Here is a 19,729-nt window from a genome sequence, read left to right as displayed (position 1 = left end):
ACTAGAAATATAATTTAATACAGGATATAATGCAAAAAACTGTTTAATTATCTTTATTTTATCAAAAGGTATAGCCAAATAAAGAAGTTATACACAGAAAACCTTGATAAAAAGTACAGTATTGCATAGCTTCTCATAATTTCTGTTAGTACTTTGTATGGATATATTTTGCCGCAATTACAGCCCTACAATGGTGTCCCAAGGAGTGAACCAAGGATTTTGCATCTGTCAATTGTGCTTTATTCATTGGTTGCTTCTTTAATCAGATTCACAGATTTTCTGGATTCAGGTTAGATGTTACATCGCTTTCTAGATGACCAACCAACGCTTTTCACTCTGTTTGTTCTAGGTCAGTTTTCAGTTATGGAAATCCACTTCTTACATAAGGCAGCTATGCTTTCTTTTTTGAGTTATTAGGCAATAACATTTGATAGAATAAAGATACTTCGGCAGAATTTGTTGCATCATATTCTGCATTAAATTATCTTTCTAATGGTATATAATTTTATGGTATTATTTTGTGGTGTTATTCTAAAAAAGAGTGCTGTTATGAGCCATCAAACCTTAGAAATACAACTTTCCCCAAAAGTTTCCACTAGTGTATAGTTCAGCAGACCATGCCAATAATGGTTTAGTGTATAATTTTTAATGTTAAGATTACTACCCACTTTGTGATCCCTCACTGCTAAAATATTTAGCAAATAATTATGTCATTGTATCCAATATCAGCAAGTAACCAATAATTATCTCAGCCTGTGTTCTGTTGTTTAGAAGCCTAAAGTATTCCCAGAGATAAGTGTTATTGAGTGAGCACACACACAGAAACAGAGACACAGACAGTGTTTTCACATATGAATACATTTGGATACAATGACTTAATACTTTGATGCCATACAACATTATAATATAGCTCAAAGTGTTGCATAAACAGATACTGTCAACTTCCTATTCTTGTTCGGAAGGAAAACTATTTGGCACAGTTACCCAGATTGCTGTTTGAAATAAATGCTGTGCATCCAGTCCTCCATATTTTGTAAAAGAAACACTTCATTTTTTTTCTCATTCCATCAAACAGAAACCACAAAAAACAAGATTATGTCCACAGTAGGTTTTTAATTCTAGATCTTTTATTTTATTTTTTTGGAGGTTCCAGCACCTCTCTGCAGTTTATTTACTGACATGTATTTACTTACATGTTTATTTACTTACATATACCATCTTAATACAAGCCTTCACAAAGCAGCTTGCAATAAGTTAATGAATACGAACCTCATTAAAAACAGGGATAGGGGAACTTGTGACCCATTGAAGGTGGTTGTCAGCCCTAGGTAGGTGTGATGGGAGTTGTAGTTCAGTAACATCTGAACTACAGATGTTCAAGAGACCCCTGAAATGCCTAACCTACTTAAACTCAAAAGACTGGTAACTGGACAAATCGATTTGGCAAAGCTTTAGGCTAGACTCCTGAAATGTAGAGCTTTGATCCAAAATCCCCTGTATGTAACTTTGCTCTTGGGATACTGTCGTCAGGGAAAAGAGGGGACTTTTGTCCATTCTTCCTTCTCCCTGCAACGGGTGGCGCTGTGGGTAAAACCTCAGTGCCTAGGACTTGCTGATTGTAAGGTCGGCAGTTCAAATCCCCGCGGCGGGGTGAGCTCCCATCGTTTGGTCCCAGCTGCTGCCAACCTAGCAGTTCGAAAGCACCCCTAAGTGCAAGTAGATAAATAGGGACCGCTTTATAGCGGGAAGGTAAACAGCGTTTCTGTGTGCTGCACTGGTTCACCAGATGCAGCTTTGTCACGCTGGCCATGTGACCCGGAAGTGTCTTCGGACAGCGCCGGCTCACGGCCTTTTGAGCGAGATGAGCGCGCAACCCTAGAGTCGGACACGACTGGCCCTGATGGGCAGGGGTACCTTTACCTTCTCCCTGCAACTTCCTGTGGCTCCTGAAAATCTGCTTTGGAGGGTTGGGACCTTGTACTGGAGGCTGCAGGAGAAAGGGGGGATTGGGATTCCACTGGATCCTTTCTCCAGGGGAAGCCTCTGCTGGATATCAGTACTGTCCACAAATGGAAGGTGGTCTTCTCTCCATGAAAAGGTTAGTTAGGAGACAACCCTACATCCAGCCCCCCTTAAACAAACAAACAAAAAAAGGCTCAGAGGCCAAAACTGCCTTTGACAATATGGACTGGCCTGTAATTTAAGCAAGCAAGCCATTTTTCGCTTTTGGTAGAAGTGCCAATCTGTGGTGGGCTGGGCAATGTGGTTAGAAGCAAGTTGTACTTTCCTCCCAAACAAGGCTTATTTGCACAGTGTATGAACTCTAGATTCAATACCTCAATTCCAGCACTTGCAAGAAGAAGGGACAACAAACTGAACACTCATATTTTCATTACTGACATTCTTTTACTGAAAGGGATGTATCAAGTAAGACAAAGATTGCTTTCTCCAAAGCCAGTGAATTGGACTTTATTGTATGTTAAGATCTAAGGAGGCATGTTTCTTTCCTAAGGGCACTTCATATGTGTATTACAATTTTTTCAACAGATCACAGAGACTCTGGGAACATCAGAATTTGGACCAACTCCAAAACATACACAACTGCTTTCTGATGGAGAAAAAAGGGAGAGGGGTTGTCTTCTGTGAGAAGAAAAATGATTGAGTGAAATGGGTACCTGAATGTTTATTCTTAAGCCTGACAAAACGGAGCCACACAAGGGAAATTTTACTTGCAAAGCAGACATTCTGGCAACAATAACTTGACTTAGAATGACAACACAGGTAGTGCAAAACCTTAAAGTGGACTAAACCTTGAAGTGGAGTCTCTCTTGAATCGCTGCTTTCATCAAAGCACACCTTCACATTGGCTTTGAAGGGATTTGTGTCAGATGAGAAGCACACATTGACTGTAGAAAGACTACATGGCCTAATCAGGAAGTATCAGTTTACGATCACTGAACTCAAAAGGAGAAACTGAGGGCATTGAATGAGTAATCAATAGCAGAGCCACAGTCAGGAAGCTGTTGTATTGCCCACCTTTCACCACAGACACAATCATTAATGGGATAGAACTATATATTTGCTAAAGATACAAAGTTGAGTACGTAATATTTCTAATTCAGATGAACAATGGATGCCAGTTAGGCTGTTTGAGTTTTAAAGAACTGTAATGCAACACTAAGAATGCAACTGGAAACCTTGACCTCCAGATCGCTTGCTAACTAAACAGATTGCAGTGGTTTTCAGACTGCTAGCTTGTCACCACATTTGAACTAATGACCTACAGATGAAAGGTACAGATGGAAAGGTGCTATTTCCATTCTGCCCCTAAACATGTAGCGGTTGGATGAATGTATAAAAAGAGCTGGGAAGGAAAACTTCTTAACCACTAATACTGAATTCCAAGTTTGTTTTTCAAGCTGTAGAAGTGGATGCAGGAAACTAACCAGAACCTTGATTGATAGGAAACATCTGGGAAACATATTTGGAGATACCTTAAAGTACTGTACAGAAATCCGTTTTATTAACACCCAAAAGATAACTGTGTCATATTGCGTATATATGAGGATAAAGGTAATCTCAGAAAAGGTTTATGTAGAAATATTTAGAGTTTTAAAGATAGCGTTCTGCTGATTAATTTTCCATTTGGGGGCAAATTGTATCAAATAATGTTAACCCTGGTATTTGTCAACCAGAGCACGCTTCGCAAGGAGTTAAGCAGAAGTTAGCATAGAATGAATATTAGCACAGAATGAAAAATAGTGAAGCCAATTGTGCATGAAGTCAATCATGCTTAACAACCGAGAGCCAAAACTAGCATGACTTGACATATATTAATTAAGTAGAGAGAGAAAAAGAAGTGTTGTGGTTTCTCAATATTGGGCAATTTCCTGTGCAGGAAGCTCCTAGCAGCATATGCATTCATTTACTTGTAAGATTATTACAAAACAAATCTGCTGTCAAATAAAATACCCGTTTCCTACCTTTGCGTTTGTAATTAATAATAAGACTACTACAGAGGAAACACTGAAAAAAAATAAGATTTATGCTTCAAGGCTATCTAATATAAATAACTATTTTTAAAAACATAGTACATGCACTGCTAGACTTGCACCATATGGCAAATTTTCAGATCCCCACTATGGGGCGGACCTTCCATGTATAGCCATCTAGCTTCTTTAGACAAACTGTCCTATTTTAGATGGCAAAACCCTGAATGGTAAGAGCCAACTTGATGAGACAGACAGCCCATTCAAAGTGAAATGTTTAGAAATCTGCATCAGTCTCCAGTTTCCAGTGCTATGTTGCTAATTGTGATACAATACCTTGGAGGCATGCAATCTGAAGCCAGGTCACTTTGCTAACAAACAACCTGAAAGTGTTCCATAGTCCTAGCACACATTAACTTGTTCCAAAGCGACAGGACACATTAACCTGCAAGACAAAGTCTCCCTGGCATTCTAGGAACTCTTTCCCAAACTAGGTCAGAGGCCAAATTGACAAAACTGCTTTTGCACAGTTTGTTGTTGGTGCTATGTCACTATCAACCATCATGTTCAGAATTGGCTGACTCCATACACATATTTTGCAAACCTGCCATTGGTCAATGTCGCAGTGCTACCTTATGTTTTATCAGTCCATCCAATCCTATGTTGCCTACTCTGAGCGGCAACCATTTCTGAAAGTCTTTGAGCTACGCTATGCTAGCTGTGATAGAAGCAGATCTGTCTGTTAAAGTCAGACCCACCTCTAGCACAATCACACAGAAAGTGGAGGGGGGGCTGTCAGTAAAAGAGACAGGTGGCAAATGAAGAAATCGCACCATACCCACAACTCATTTCCCCTTAGCCTTCCTTTGAACACTCTTCTCCCTTTATCTGTCTTCGGACACAGGAAGAAAGCCTGGCTGGGAGGAAAAGGAGCTGTTGGGAAATAAGCGGTGGGCAAGTGGAAGTGTCACACTCCTTATATCATCCTGAAATCAGGTGCTTCTTCTGAAGTCACAAAGTGGGTGAGCAGAGTGTTCTTTGAGACTGTGCATAACTCGCCATCTGTCTACTCCTGCCAGGAAGTTTTGACTTCCTCCTGGACTATCTCCATGGACTACTACTGTTTCACTCCTACTTATGGGGCCTGATCCAGAGACTATTACAGTGGTACCTCAGGTTACAGATGTTTCAGGTTATAGACGCTTCAGGTTACAGACTCTGCTAACTCAGAAATAGTACCTCGGGTTAAGAACTTTGCTTCAGGGTGAGAACAGAAATCGTTCTTCGGCAGTGTGGCAGCAGTGGGAGGCGCCATTAGCTAAAGTGGTACCTCAGGTTAAGAACAGTTCCAGGTTAAGAATGGACCTCCAGAAAGAATTAAGTTCTTAATCTGAGGTACCACTGTATAGGTCAGGTCCATGGCAGTTTGTCCACAGGAACAATGTTGTCCTCAATATTATGCAAAGCCCACTGGGGATGATGATGATGTTGATGATAAGGAGGTTCAGAGCAAGGTGCCACCAGGATGCTGATGATCTCTCTGCAACATCTAAATAAGCAGAGGCCATGTATGTCCTAAACTGGTACCTGGATGAGGTCATGGGCTGGATGGGGGCTAATAACTGCAATGGAATTCTGACCTTACAGATGGTTGATCTAGGACTTCTGTTTATATACCAGCTCTGGACGGGGTTGCAATCTATCTGAAAGTTGCATAGTTTTGGGGGTGCTCCTAAATTCATTGCTGACACTAGTGGGCACTGTAATGGTTCACAGTGCCCATTGCCAACTTCAGCTGGTGCACACCTAGGCCCACAGCCTTGCCACAGTAACCTCACAATTACATAGGTAACCTCACAATTAAGACTACTGTATGGGGATATAGGTGGGGTTACTCTTGCACCTGGTTTGGCAGCACAGCTGTTGTAAAATGTTGCTGCTAGGATTCTTAGCGCAACATTCAACTTTACATATGTGCACATGCGGGAGAGGAGCTTGTTCTATTTGGCAAGCAGAAGTGTGCTGACAGAACATTTGCATTAGCTCACTGTCAAATTCCACCCATGGAATCTTAATGTTTAATCCTCTGTTTTGTACACTAATCACTTTTATGTGCAATATAAAACTGTGTTTTACTTTTTGGGAAATCTTATTGACTAATGTATTTTTAAGTAAACTCCTAAAAGTTCCTTATTATATTAAGTGGCATAATTTGTTTTTATAAATAAGTCCTGCAAACTGAAATTCTTCAACTAGAGCTATCATGGTTTGAACCTAGGAAAATCAATGCACTATGATCTCTCCTAAAGGCCAGTAGCACCTGTACAAAGGAACTACTACCTGCTGGTTAGGTGGCTGCTTATTTCAATGCACGAGTCTTTAGTCTCTCAATATAATATAGAGACACATTGAGTTTCTCCTTACCAGATTTTCTTCCAGCCAAGCGTGTATGCATGCTGCTGTAGTCCCTGGTATCTGATTCCGCAAAGCTTCTCTCTCTTGCGGATCCTTGACCATTTCTAATGCCAGCTTCAAGTCTTCCAGAAGATTAAGGATCTGTAGTGTGCCGAAATACACTGACTGAGCAGGTGACACCATGTCATAGACGCCATTTGTATATTCTGCAGCTGCTTTGGTACCTAAAAGAAAACAAGAAAAACCCGAAGAAGCAATTTAGGAGGAACCAGTTACTTATAAGTTCTTTACATACAAGATACAATACTAGTAACATTCACAGGGGATGGGAAGTAAGGCCAAAATTATCCTATGTGACCAATCCTTAGAGCATTATAATCTATTCCACTCACCAACAGACCTGATTGAATGCTGCCCAGAGCAGTTATGACCTGTTAAAACAGCACACTGAAAACATACAAAACCAAACGATGACCTGAAAATGGAACAAATTGGGCAAAGTCCAAAACAAAGCTATTAAGCTTCAAAAAGTTTTCCAGAAATGTTATTCAAAACACGAGTAACTTGCTGAAGTAACTTTTTACTTAACTTCTGTAATTTTGCACCCCCATTTTTAGATCTGCCCCCTGCCCCCACCCCTGCTGCAACTCAACATTACTCTTTATTTTTGTTTACCTATCATAATCACTCAATAATTATAGTAATCTTAGGGTGGATATGCCAAAGATAAGTTCAGTCTTATGGAAAAAAGTGAAGATAGAAAATCCAAACCAGCTACCTGTAATTGCCCCTATAAACCATTAGGTGTCACCATCTTTTCAGGGACACACTACTAAAAAGTATTTATTTATTTATTTTACAATTTTGCAGGGAAATACAAGGGTATTTTTACTGCCATCATAAATGTCAAACAAGTTTGCTTTAGCCCACTTTTAACATTGCAATTCCTCCAGCAATTTCACACATGTAATCATTTGAATAATTACTTTGTCAGGTTCCAACTGAGACCTTTTTTGTGTTTGTATTCCAACAAGCAGTGCTTCTCTAAAGCTTCCGTTCAATTGGATGGTGCATGTGAGACACTCTACAAAAACTCTTTGGAAATAAATAGAAGTGGTCAAAAGCTATGTTAAAGAACAAGGCATCACTGTTTAAGAACACAAGAGCAGGCCTGCGTTGATCAGGCAAAAGGCTTATGTAGTCCAGCAATGCTTTCCATGCAATGTGGGAAATCAGATGCCCCTTAGAAGCCCCAAAGCAGGGGCCATCTCCTGTTGTTGCTCCCAAGCAACCGGCATTCAGAGGCATTAAAGCTTAGATCCCAAAGGTCTAATGACTAGTAGCCAAAGGTCTAATGACTAGTAGCCACTGAAAGCCTTGGCCTCCAAGAATTTGACCAACTCCTTTTAAACCCAGAGCTCTACACATACAGCTTTCCTAATCATCGCCTCCATTTGTACTCAAAACTCCTTAAACCTGTTCCTCATTTCCACTGTGTATTCATAAGGGATTTGATTTAGATTGCATCTTACTGGCACAGTGGTTTTTCCTACTATTTGCAGTTTAAGCTTGAATTTTGCTATAAGCTGATGATCTGAGCCACAGTCAGCTCCAGGTCTTGTTTTTGCTAACTGTATAGAGCTTCTCCATCTTTGGCTGCAGAGAATATAATCAATCTGATTTCGATGCTGCCCATCTGGTGATGTCCATGTGTAGAGTCGTCTCTTGTGTTGTTGGAAAAGAGTATTTGTAATGACCACCTTGTTCTCTTGACAGAACTCTATTAGCCTTTGCCCTGCTTTGTTTTGAACTCCAAGGCCAAACTTGCCAGTTGTTCCTTTTATCTCTTAACTCCCTACTTTAGCATTCCAATCCCCTATAATGAGAAGAACATCCTTCTTTGGTGTCATTTCTAGAAGGTGTTGTAAGTCTTCATAGAATTGGTCAATTTCAGTTTCTTCAGCACCAGTAGTTGGTGCATAAACTTGGATTACTGTGATGTTAAAAGGTCTGCCTTGGAATCTACTTGTACTTGTCCTCCGCTCTTCCTCAGTAGCATGTTGGATGCCTTCTGACCTGAGGGGCTCATCTTCCAGCGTCATAACTTTTATATGCCTGTTGTTTTTGTCCATGGAGTTTTCTTGGCAGGGATACTGGAGTGACTTGCCGGTTCCTGCTCCTATTTCTTCCTACATACATTAAAAATGTAATGCTGTCATCTTGCTGCACTTCACATGGCCAGGTCAACTTCAGCATGCTGGCAGGCAGGAGAGCAGTGTGGGTGGCAAGCAGCCTAGGTCAACTGTTCAATGAGGGGAGAGGCGCTTCATTTGTCTGTGGCAAAGCGCTTTATGAAGTGCCAAGCCCTCCCTTAAAAGGTAGGGGTTTGGGGCAAGCTGCGAAAGGAAGGGGGTGGGGGGAAAGCTATGGAGGCAGTGGAGCTTGGGGTGAGCTGTGAGGGGAGAGGAGGTTTGGGCAAGCTGTGAGGGGATAGACAAAGGGGTGGATGAGATGAAAAAGGAGAGGAGGCCAGGGGGAGTGGAGCAGGGGTATCAGTATTTCATAATATAGGCTCTAAAATGTGGCTTATGATGTTAATATTTCCTTTTTTAAATCAGAAACAAAACTGAGTGCTTCTTTAATTTCAAGAAATCCATGTTGATTAGTTTACAACTTACAAATAAGTTGGTATGTATATGGAATGGACCCATTTTCAATGTGGATTTCCAGGGCGTCCCCCCAACCATCCAAAATAGATTTTCAGAGGGTATAGGAAGCTGCAGGTAGGAGGGGGAAATTGATGGAAATAATCTCCCCGCTTTCCCCAGGGAAAGTTTCCTGTGAGCAGAGTTCCACTCATAGGTTGTCCCATGTCAAATACACATCAAAACATTCAAACAGAGGAGAGTTAAAACTATAACATCTCAATGTCAAGCACCAGTGAAGGTCTGGAAGAGCAAGTGCATTTCTAAAAGACACCTAAACACCATGAATGTGGCTGTTTGCTTAAGGGGCAGAAGGAAGGTGATTCTATAGTACGGGTGGCACCACAGAAAAGGCCCTTCCTCTGATGCCCACTAGGCTGTGGCACAACAAGGTTAGTTTTCAAAGTGGTTTGTCAATTCAGAATGGGGAGCTGCCACATAGGAATACCTCAAAAGAAGCTCAGGATCTGTTCACAACTGCTTGTAGGTTAATATGCTACTTGTTCAGATTGTAGCTATGACTTAAGCAAAAGAGCAAAAGAAGAATATTAGAGAATATCCAAGTACCACAGGGTAGAGATATTCCAGAGTTGCTTTTATGGGGTGTGGGCAGAATTGGCACCAGCATATGACGGCGGAAATACAATCTCCATGACACCCTCTCTTCCAGCCACATGCCATTCTTTTGTGCAGTGTTATTTTTAACCCAAATTTCTGCGGTTGCCATATTAGCCCTTTCACTTTCTGGCTGGAAGGGGGAGAAGGGGAGAAATGACATTGCCTGCAGAGGAATTCACGATGAAGCACACAGAAAGAGAAGTGAAGTAGAAATGCAAGCAAGGACTTAAACCATACCATTTCCCATTTAGTCAACCGAGCATAAACATGGCAACATAGGTTACAGAGCTGCTGCCTCTGATTTGGCTCCTAACTCACCTTCACACTTATATTTATTCACCCAGAAAGATATCCAAAGCAAGCAAGCAAGCTATGCATGTTAGAAGGGCGAAATGTAATGGCTTAATGTAATGGTTTAACAAAGTAGTAACCATATAGCATTTTCTCAGTAATTTTCATTATTTGTTGAATGTTTTAATTAGTTCTGTTTTCTCTCTCTGTCTCTTTTTTACCAATGCTTTATTGTTTGGGTTTTTTAACTTTATTACAACTGCATTGAGATTTCATTGCAACCAAGCAGTATATAACTCTTCTGAAATAAAAAACAAATTGACTGCAGGAGGAGGGGAAAGTTCAATGCTTTACACCGACTGAAAAGGTTAATGAATGACAAAATACTTCCAAGTGCTATGGAAGTTGGTATTTATACAGGAAGACGCTTAAACTGATGAGCAAATGTCTCACACTAATGGTCATTCTACAGTTTTCACTCACTGCATGCAACAAGCTTCAAATTGCATCCTCGTGTTTTATCACGTGGCTCTTCCTGACTATGTGAGTCCCAAGACCAGCATGGTCCTGACCTGTAAATGGCTTCCCTGGCACTGGAAGTCTCCATGCCAGGGAAACCATTTAAGGGAAGCCATTTCAAGGCCACCCCTAACAGCAAGCAGTACCAAGAGACCCTTAATCCAGAAAGTTTAGGTAGCATGTATGATTTTTCCTGCCCATTGATTCTCACAAAAACCCTGAGAAATAGGGTTGGCTGAGAGGTAATGACTACCTCAAAATCACCTAATGAGCTTCATGGCGGAGTGGGGATGTGAACCCAAGTCTTCCCAAACACAGTCCAGTCTCTAACCACTGTGGACAGTATACTCTGTAGACCAGCCTTGACTGAAGAACTGAAGACTTAAGCAGAAGAGAGCCTTGTAAACACTGTTTTCAATGGTTCCCTTTGCCTCTGTTACTGCTAGTTTTATAATTCCCTCCCCTCCAGCAAGTCTTCTACTGTTTTAGAGGTTTTACTTCTCTTACAGTTATAATTCTAGGTAATATGCACTTGAGGGCCTCCTGTTTTGACTCATGCCACCTTGTAGAGATTCTGCTTTGCCTTTAACAAGCTACAAAATAGCCCCTGGAGAACTGAGCATAATCATTGGACTCCAGTTGTTATGAAATGCTCAGGGCAATTAAGAGTTTGAAGGATGGTTGAGGAAAATTGAAATTGGCTCTTTGAACTCCTAACAGCCTGTAGTATCTTAAAAGAGGAATTAGAGCTAGAGCATGTATGTATTCAAACTTTTAAAGGCACTGATCCCCAAATGAGTCCTGTATGGATGTAGTAATCACCCTTTCATCTGTGAAGGGGGCAGAGCATAACTGTGAGAGGCAGATATCAGCCCTAATGCCAAATGGATTTAGGGTTAGGACACCAATTTCCTGCTCATCTCACCTTGGAACTCAGCAATCAATGCTATAAGGCAGCTTTGCAAGCCTGCTCCATGCAGGTATTGCTAGACTACAACTCCCATAAACCTCAGCCAGAACTCAGTTCTCAATTATTTGTTTCCACCTTCCTGCCTACATCCTACAGTTCTTCACAAGCACTGCAAATTACTGTTGTGAGGTTGGGGGTGGTGGGGTGCGGAATCACATATTCAAAGGCATAAGAAATGATTGCAAAGCGAAGATCTTAGCAGTATCACAGCCATACAATTCAGAGATTCCATTATAATCTAAAGAAGTTGGATAAGCTTTGTCTTTGTACTGCTGGGAGCAAATTTATGGAGTTAACTTTTCCATTTCATTAACACTGATGGAACTACCAAGGCAAATCAGTTCTTTTTGTTACATTAAGCCACACTTGGAAGAAGCATCTGGGGAATGTGGTTTAAAGTCCTTAATGTAGGGCTGGGAAACTTGTGGTCCCCCAGGATTTGTTGGCTCACAACTCTCATCAGTCTCAGCCACTGTGGCCAATGGCCAAGGATTATAGGAGCTGTGCTCCAACAATGTCTAGGGACCAGAGGTTCTCCATCCCTGGTTTAATGGCTTTGTCCCTAGCTACCTTAGGGCTTATCTGCACCTATCTTTCCTCCACACTTCCCAGGCACTGTCCATGCTTTAAAGTTCCATGTCCAAGCGCTCTGCAGCTTTCCCCATAAATACCCGCTCTTTAAAGCTGAAGTGCAACAAACAGCAATTTGGGTTTTCTGCAAATTGTCGTTTGCTCTGTTTCAGCTCTGGAGCGAAAGAAAGAGCTCTCAGGCATGGAGCTTTAAAGATCAGACCTGTGCCTGGAAAGGGCAAGGCAAAAGGTAATTGTGGATAAGCCCTTACTGTTATAGCAGCCATCTATGTTGTGTATGTGGGGGGGGGGTAACAGATTATCCGCATAGTTTTCTAAATATTTAACTTAGTTATAATTCTGTGGTGCTTCCCAATGTGAGGTGATCCACGTAAGACAGACAAAAGACAGTCTCTGAGGTTTTCTGTTTGTTTTTATTTGTGCAGAGAGATTTTACCACACTCAATTTGATGGGGTTGTTTCAAGCACAGGGTCTCACAGTGCTAATGCACTTGCATAACATGTTAGTTAAGGGATTGGACATGCTCATTATAATTTCTTCTGCATTTGCAAGGCAGAGACAGCTAACTAAGGCTGACCATCCAGCATCCTTAATTTTCAGAGCAGTTATCATTATAGATGTACCAAAGCAGAAGAGCCTAGAGACACTGACTTATCTGTCAAATTTTATCACGTCAAATGCAATTCTACTTGGTGATCTGGTCTGACAGTCTTACCCTCATACGCTCCAGATGTAATATCAAATTTCCACTGAGCACAATTGCAAGCAAGAAAGCTTTTATTTTGACTTGCTCTGGATTCATTCCAAGTGTTGTTCTTCTTTTTTTAAGTAGAAAAACAGTCTATAATATGCCCAATTTCAGTTACTTACATTGTGCCCTTGAACAAGTCCATCACATACAGAATGCAAATGCAATGTTATATATTATCAATTAAAATTACCAGGTCACCTCTTTTTCCCTTGAGGCATCCATATCTATGGATGGTGCGGTGATGTTCACCCCTATCACAGGGACATTTTGACGCTCTTCCAAGGTAAGTGGCTCTTTCCCTAGGCTTGGTTTGGCCTAATTAAAAAAAGGGGGGAATGGACTATGTGCTATAATGCAAGCATTTCAAATGTAATTAACACCTGACCTGCCCATGTGGGACCTGAAAGAATGTTCGGAATTTGATCCGAGAAGAAAAATAAACTGAGCTCACGTTTTTGAAAGGGAAAAGTTGCTAGAAGGGCAACCATGTTGTTGTTTCAGGACTGGTCCTCCTGCATTCTCATAAGACCTTCAGAAAGTCATCTGTACACAAGCAGAATACTGAAAAACATTGTGATATGGGGATCTTCTCTCCATAGAAACCTGGTGCTGTGCAAAGCTGTCTGGAAACTCCCACTGCCTGGTGGGCTGATCTTACATGGTTTGTGTTAGGGTCAATGTTTCAAACATAAGATATACTTGGGATTTGATGTCAAGTTCTGAGAAGCTGCAGCACCCCAAAATAAGGGATCAATATCATGGAATGGTACCATAAGCCTCACCAGTTACAGATAGGTAGCCGTGTTGGTCTGCCATAGTCAAAACAAAAAAAATTCCTTCCAGTAGCACCTTAAAGACCAACTAAGTCAGTTCTTGGTATGAGCTTTCGTGTGCATGCACACTTCTTCAGATACTAAAAATAATCGTATCTGAAGAAGTGTGCATGCACACGAAAGCTCATACCAAGAACTGACTTAGTTGGTCTTTAAGGTGCTACTGGAAGGAATTTTTTTTGTTTTGCATAAGCCTCACCGTTACTTTTGCCAAAACTGTTACCCATAAGCCAACATTATTGAGATGTGCTCATGAGATTTAGGCTACACCCTGTGCACACATTTACCTGGGAGTCCCATTGAACTTAATAGGACTTGTCTTAGAGCAGACTTGAACAAGATTGCCCTGTTAAACTTAAGGCTACTTTCATTTACGTTCCTATTCAACTGGTTAGCATAGTAACACACTGCAGGGTTATGGATAATGAGGTGGTTCAGATGCTCTCTCAAAAAGGCAGGGTAAAACCTATTCAACATTACAGCCAGTTTCTAAATTTTCCAGACAAACGCCTCACACCTCTGATTTTCATTCATTCTATTTGCTATCTCCTGAACAGTTTTGCCAGAACTGGCAGGACAACTAAGAGTGGAAAACTGAATTGGGGGCGGGAACAAAAATAAAGCGCTTAAAAAGAACGATGATCCACTTCTCTGCACCACACATGGGAATACAATGTTTACCTCTGAGGCGATAAGCCATGAGTGCCTCTGTAACTTCAGTCTACAATCTCATCCCTATCCTGTTTGCATGCCTAGCAAACAGTGGCGTGCGGTGAAATTCTTCATAGGGGAAGAGTTAGGGCCAGAGGTGCCAACTTGAAAGGGCGATTGGGACATTTGGGAGAAGGCTACAGGGAGACATGAGGAAGAAGATACCCTGTCAAGCAAGCAGAAATCTGCACTCGCCAGCTTGGGTATTGCCCATTGCAAACTTCCAAAAGATGCCTTAGAAAGACCCGCACAAACAGAAATACAGAATTTCTCCTGAACAGTGAACTCTTCATTATTACCACACATATTAAATGGATTTGTGGGCATGTTTGCTGTTGGGCAGACTAAAAATAATCAATTACAATACCTGCAATGATATCATCCATTTGCTCTAGAGCAGCTTCGAGCATATGGCTAGCATCAGAAGCCATGTTTTCTAGCTTCTTCAGGCCTTGTTTTCTTGGTCTAAAAAGGAGGGAGAGAAAGTTCACCTTATCAGATTACATCAACATCACTCTGCCATCAATTCTAACATATTAGCTTAACCAACTGCCGACAAAGAGCAGCACATTTTTAGGAGCAATTTTATTTGTGTCACTGACTGAGGTGAAATTAGTAGTTCTTACCCTTCCATTTTTAAGTGGGAACAAAGATCCTGAGTACAGTGGTACCTCGGGTTAAGTACTTAATTCGTTCCAGAGGTCCGTTCTTAACCTGAGCCTGTTCTTAACCTGAAGCACCACTTTAGCTAATGGGGCCTCCTGCTGCCGCCGGAACACGATTTCTGTTCTCATCCTGAAGCAAAGTTCTTAACCCGAGGTACTATTTCTGGGTTAGCAGAGTCTGTAACCTGAAGCGTATGTCACCTGAGGTACCACTGTAATCCACATCTCACCACAACTATATAAGAATAAAAGCAGTGCCATATATCCCTTAGTAAAACTGACAACCAGTATCATCACCTGGAAGAGCTACAGAGCCAAATCTACATGGGCCAATCACAGAGCTGCAGATCCTCCTGCTCTCAGATTGTTAAATATCCCAGCAAATTTTCATCTTACAAATGCTGGGGAACTCCCTTTTATGCAAATTTTAAAAGTTTTCTAAGGATACTGCTGTAGAAATCCGAATGCACCATGAACTAATCTACAAGGCTGGGAAAGTGCTTTTTGACTCTACACATGAACATCCTGACAAACAATTTAAAAAATTAAGAAACTGCTAGGGCTACCTGCCCCCATTCCCAACTTATTTCTAAAATTTCTGTAGAGGGAAACAGTTCAATCAAATAATTTAAACTGTTAACCACCTTGAACTTTTTTAAAAAGGCAATGTAATACAACAAATGACAAATATAATACAACAAATCCACATGACACCATTATTATAAAAACCACCTGCACCCCAGAAATCCAGTATTTTTCTTAAACAACTGTTGCCAGCAGCCCATTTGCAGTATCTTTAACAAGGTTAAGCCCCGCTCTGGGAAGACCCGAAGTTACTAAAAATAGAGGAAATTTAAATACAAATTGGGCACTTCTGAGTAGTGAAAACAATTCAGTACAGGAACCTTTTAAAAAAAATAAAAAAAATACTTGCCCCCAAGCCCTACTGGATAGGAAGGCCATTAAGCAGAAGGAATGCTACCAGAAGCATTTTTTACTAGGAATAACAGAAAACCAAATCCTGAAGGAAAAGAAAAAACTGTTTATGTAAGCAACAACAGCAGCCCGGATCCTATCAGCCCAAAGGTGGAAGGAAGATAAGATACCAGCAATAGAAGAATGGCAATTGAAAATGATGGACTATGCAGAAATGGCAAAACTTACAGAAAAGCTCAGAGACAATGACACGGAGATTTAAAAAAGAATGGGAGGCATTTATTGTATATGTGCAAAAATATTGTAAACAAGTAGAAACATTGGCAGGCTTTGACTAAACACTTGCAAGTACAGTGGTACCTTGGGTTACGAACTTAATTTGTTCCAGAGGTCCACTCTTAACCTGACACTGTTCTTAACCTGAGGTACCACTTTAGCTAATGGGGCTGCCTGTTGCCACCACACGATTTCTGTTCTCATCCTGAGGTAAAGTTCTTAACCTGAGGTACTACTTCCGGGTTAGCAGAGTCTGTAACCCGAAGTGTTTGTAACCCGAGGTACCACTGTAATTAAAATAAGGTAAAGTTTATGGAAGGAAATTTGAACTGAAACAATAAAAATTGATTGTATGTAATTAGGATAAAATAATAAGGATAAGAAAAAAGAGGTTTAAGTATAATTATGCAGAAAATATATATATTCAATGAACCAGGAAAGGAAATGGAGGGAAGTCAGAAGGTTAAAGAGAACCTCCGAAATGATGCTTTTTATTTTTTTATTTTAGTTCTTATACTTCATGTTGGATATTTCGTATTTCTCATTCATTTGAAATTGTAAAACCAATAAAAATTTATTTACAAAAAAAAGTAAGAAAGCAGAAAGAATGCTTTCCGTTAAAGGTCCAACCTTGCCTGGTTTGTCTGTTTTTTAGGATAACACAGAAGGGGGACAAGTGAAGGAAAGTGGCATAAGTGAAACTGACACCATTTTCTCAACACGCATCCACACAGGTGAGAGAGAGTAAATGGAGGCGTGAGGGAAGCCTCAGAAGTAAGCAGCAAAGTTAAGTGGTGGGGCTGAAGAAGAGAAGGGGCAGAGTGGGTGAGAGAGACACCATAGAGCAGGTCAGGGAGTTTCACAAGCCTAACCCAGTCCTGAAGCTAGTAGCTCCCCTTTGCAGCTTGAAAAACAGGAATGCAATACAAAACAGCTTAGAACACAACAGAATCACAGAATCCGAGAGTTGGAAGGAGGATGGGGGGGTCATCTAGTCCAATCCCTCGCAATGAAGGCATCTCAACTACAGCATCCATGACAAATGGGCACCCAACCTCTGCTTAAAAACCTCCCAGAAGGAGAGTTCACCACCTCTCATGAGAGTCTATTCCCCCCTCCCAAAAAATCAACAGTTAAAAGATGTTAAAGAACTCTTGGTTGATTTTTGTTCCAACCGGCTACCCCTCAGGAATTATGTCTCTGAAGTTATCCTTTAACCTTCCATAGAACTCTGTGAATATTTTACACAGCATTAAACATAAAAGGCAAACTAACAGAACTGTATCATGTGACTTTTCCCATATTTTTTAAAAAATGGCATTTCTTTCTTGCTAGATGATTCTGCTTCATGAAAAAGGTCTAGATGCCCAATCCAATCCAATTCTCTATTCCACAGTCCATTTTCCTTGACCAATCAAAAGTTGTTATTTTTAATTGAAATTCTTCCTAGTGTAACAATATACAGTACTCCTGAAAGCTTGATACCTCTACAAATATTTGAAAAAACAAAATTACTACATATTTATGTTACTCTATGGAAACTATGGAATCAGCATGACAAAGGAAGAGCCCTATACAAAATACCTTCCCATGCACCCAGCTTTGTTCAGAGTGTAAATACAGCTGTATGCCTGAGTCCCTACTAATTCCTGGATCCAGCAAGGGTTAAAATCTAAAGCAAGGATTCAAATTGTTGAAATAGCCAAATAAAGTTTCTTGGTAATGACTCTGTAAGTATGGGCCATTAAGGTAACAAAGGAAGTGGCTCTGTGCCAGACAGAAGATGTGAGGTGGGGGGGGGCTAGTTAGAAGGACATGCCTGATCTCTGCTTGACTATGAGGCTGTAGCTATGGGAGAAGAAATACCCTCTAGGGCTGTTAATGCTGTGAGCCCCTACACCATAAGCTCAGTTTGTATATATGAGTAAATAAGTCATATATCATAAAGTCACCACAGTCTTCACTGTCCCTCATTCTGAGGAAACTGAACTCTGAGTAAGCACCTAGAACCCCTGGAATCTTGCACCTCTCAGAGATTGGGGTATTGTGCAATGATATGTTAGAGAGCAGGTACTTACTAGTGGCTACTGGGAGCAGCTGTGGGGAGCTTTCTGCCCTTGCCCTTATCTTACATACATTTCTGCCAGTTGCACTAGAACAGGGGTGCCCAAACGTTTTCCAAAGAGGGCCAGATTTGATGAAGTGAACATGCTTTTGTTAGGATTGAAGTTGTTGAGCTTTTTTTTTACAATTTTACCCCAGGACATATACTGCTGCGGGAACCAACCGGGTTAAATCGACCGGCAGGCCGGATTAGGCCCTCAAAACGGGCTTTGGACATGCCTCCACTAGAACTTCAGCATGTTACCGCCTTCTTTTAGTTTCTCTTTTACTTTCCAAAAGGATGAAAAGTAATGTTTAAAAAGAGAATGTGCTGAACTGAACAATCTGACCACTGATTTATTTTCTTAAAATATATATATATCAATGCAGATTTTGTTGTATAGTTACATGCATGCTCTCTAAAACCTTGTTTTAATAGCTTCACATATTTCAGTTCACAGCACCTGCCAATAGCTAACTGGAGTTCTTTGATGTTTTTCGGCTCCCCCAGACTTGTTCAACCCAGATTCTGAGAGCTCTTCAGGTGGTGGAGCCAGCAAAATGATTTTGGCCGGAGGTCTGACATTCCTAAACAGAACCTCTTGTTTTAAGACTGCTGCCCACAAGCAGATTTGAAGTTCATTTTAGAAACCAAGACTGAAACTAAGTTTGTAGCTTTCTCTTAAAGAATAGGGGCTGAAATAATATTTTTAAAGGGTCTTGCATCTCCTGTAGATGTGCATTCTAATAATTAATGTTACTTTGCTACACTTTCTTCCCTTCCTCTTCATCAAGAAGCAATCTATACTCATTTAAGAAACGATGCTTATGTAAGACTTTTCCTAAATGCTCCTGAACACTTCATTATCAGTCAGAAAACTCCGATGTCTACTCTAACATGGGAACACAGGAAGCTATCCTATATTGATTCCGGTCACTGGTTTGTGGGTTTAGTTCTCCTCATCTAGAATCTAAGCATTTATTCCTTCCAGTAGCACCTTAAAGACCAACTAAGTTAGTTTTTGGTATGAGATTTCGTGTGCATGCACACTTCTTCAGATACACATGCATGCACACGAAAGCTCATACCAAGAACTAACTTAGTTGGTCTTTAAGGTGCTACTGGAAGGAATTTTTTTTGTTTTGACTATGGCAGACCAACACGGCTACCTATCTGTAACTGGAACTAAGCATTTATGTTGCATTCTCTCCAGGGATTTATCCAAAAAGGATCTCCCCACATTTCTTGGCTGGATCTAGACACAAAGAAGCGTTTCAGTGAAAAACATTGTAAATATAAACAGGGAAAACAACACATATAAATCGCTTTTTCTTTACCATTCTAGCTGACTCCC

At 40.8% G+C, this 19,729-nt stretch overlaps 1 protein-coding gene and 1 long non-coding RNA gene across 10 annotated transcripts in view; both read right to left on the bottom strand.

Annotated features, from left to right (window-relative positions):
- PPFIBP2 (PPFIA binding protein 2) overlaps window positions 1-19,729 on the bottom strand; it is a 106,228-nt gene that overhangs the window by 65,671 nt on the left and 20,828 nt on the right. For all 9 annotated transcript variants that reach the window (XM_083724904.1, XM_083724907.1, XM_083724893.1 and 6 more), the window contains exons 2-3: window positions 14,762-14,859; window positions 6,414-6,628 (exon numbers count right to left, since the gene is read on the bottom strand). In XM_083724904.1, the coding sequence (XP_083581030.1) occupies window positions 6,414-6,628; window positions 14,762-14,825 (279 nt within the window). In that variant the 5' untranslated portion in view covers window positions 14,826-14,859. The remainder of the gene's footprint in view (window positions 1-6,413; window positions 6,629-14,761; window positions 14,860-19,729) is intronic.
- Window positions 1,016-4,962, bottom strand: LOC310838731. The gene is made up of 3 exons (XR_014561142.1): window positions 4,892-4,962; window positions 1,921-2,675; window positions 1,016-1,559 (listed from the first exon to the last, which is right to left on the bottom strand). It is a non-coding gene; the product is annotated as an uncharacterized lncRNA (long non-coding RNA).

This window comes from Podarcis gaigeae (genome assembly GCF_964106915.1).
Source record: "Podarcis gaigeae genome assembly, chromosome: 1".
Lineage (NCBI taxonomy): Eukaryota > Metazoa > Chordata > Lepidosauria > Squamata > Lacertidae > Podarcis > Podarcis gaigeae.
The sequence above is the reverse complement of the archived record's forward strand: the minus strand, read 5'-3'. Positions and strand labels throughout refer to the sequence as shown.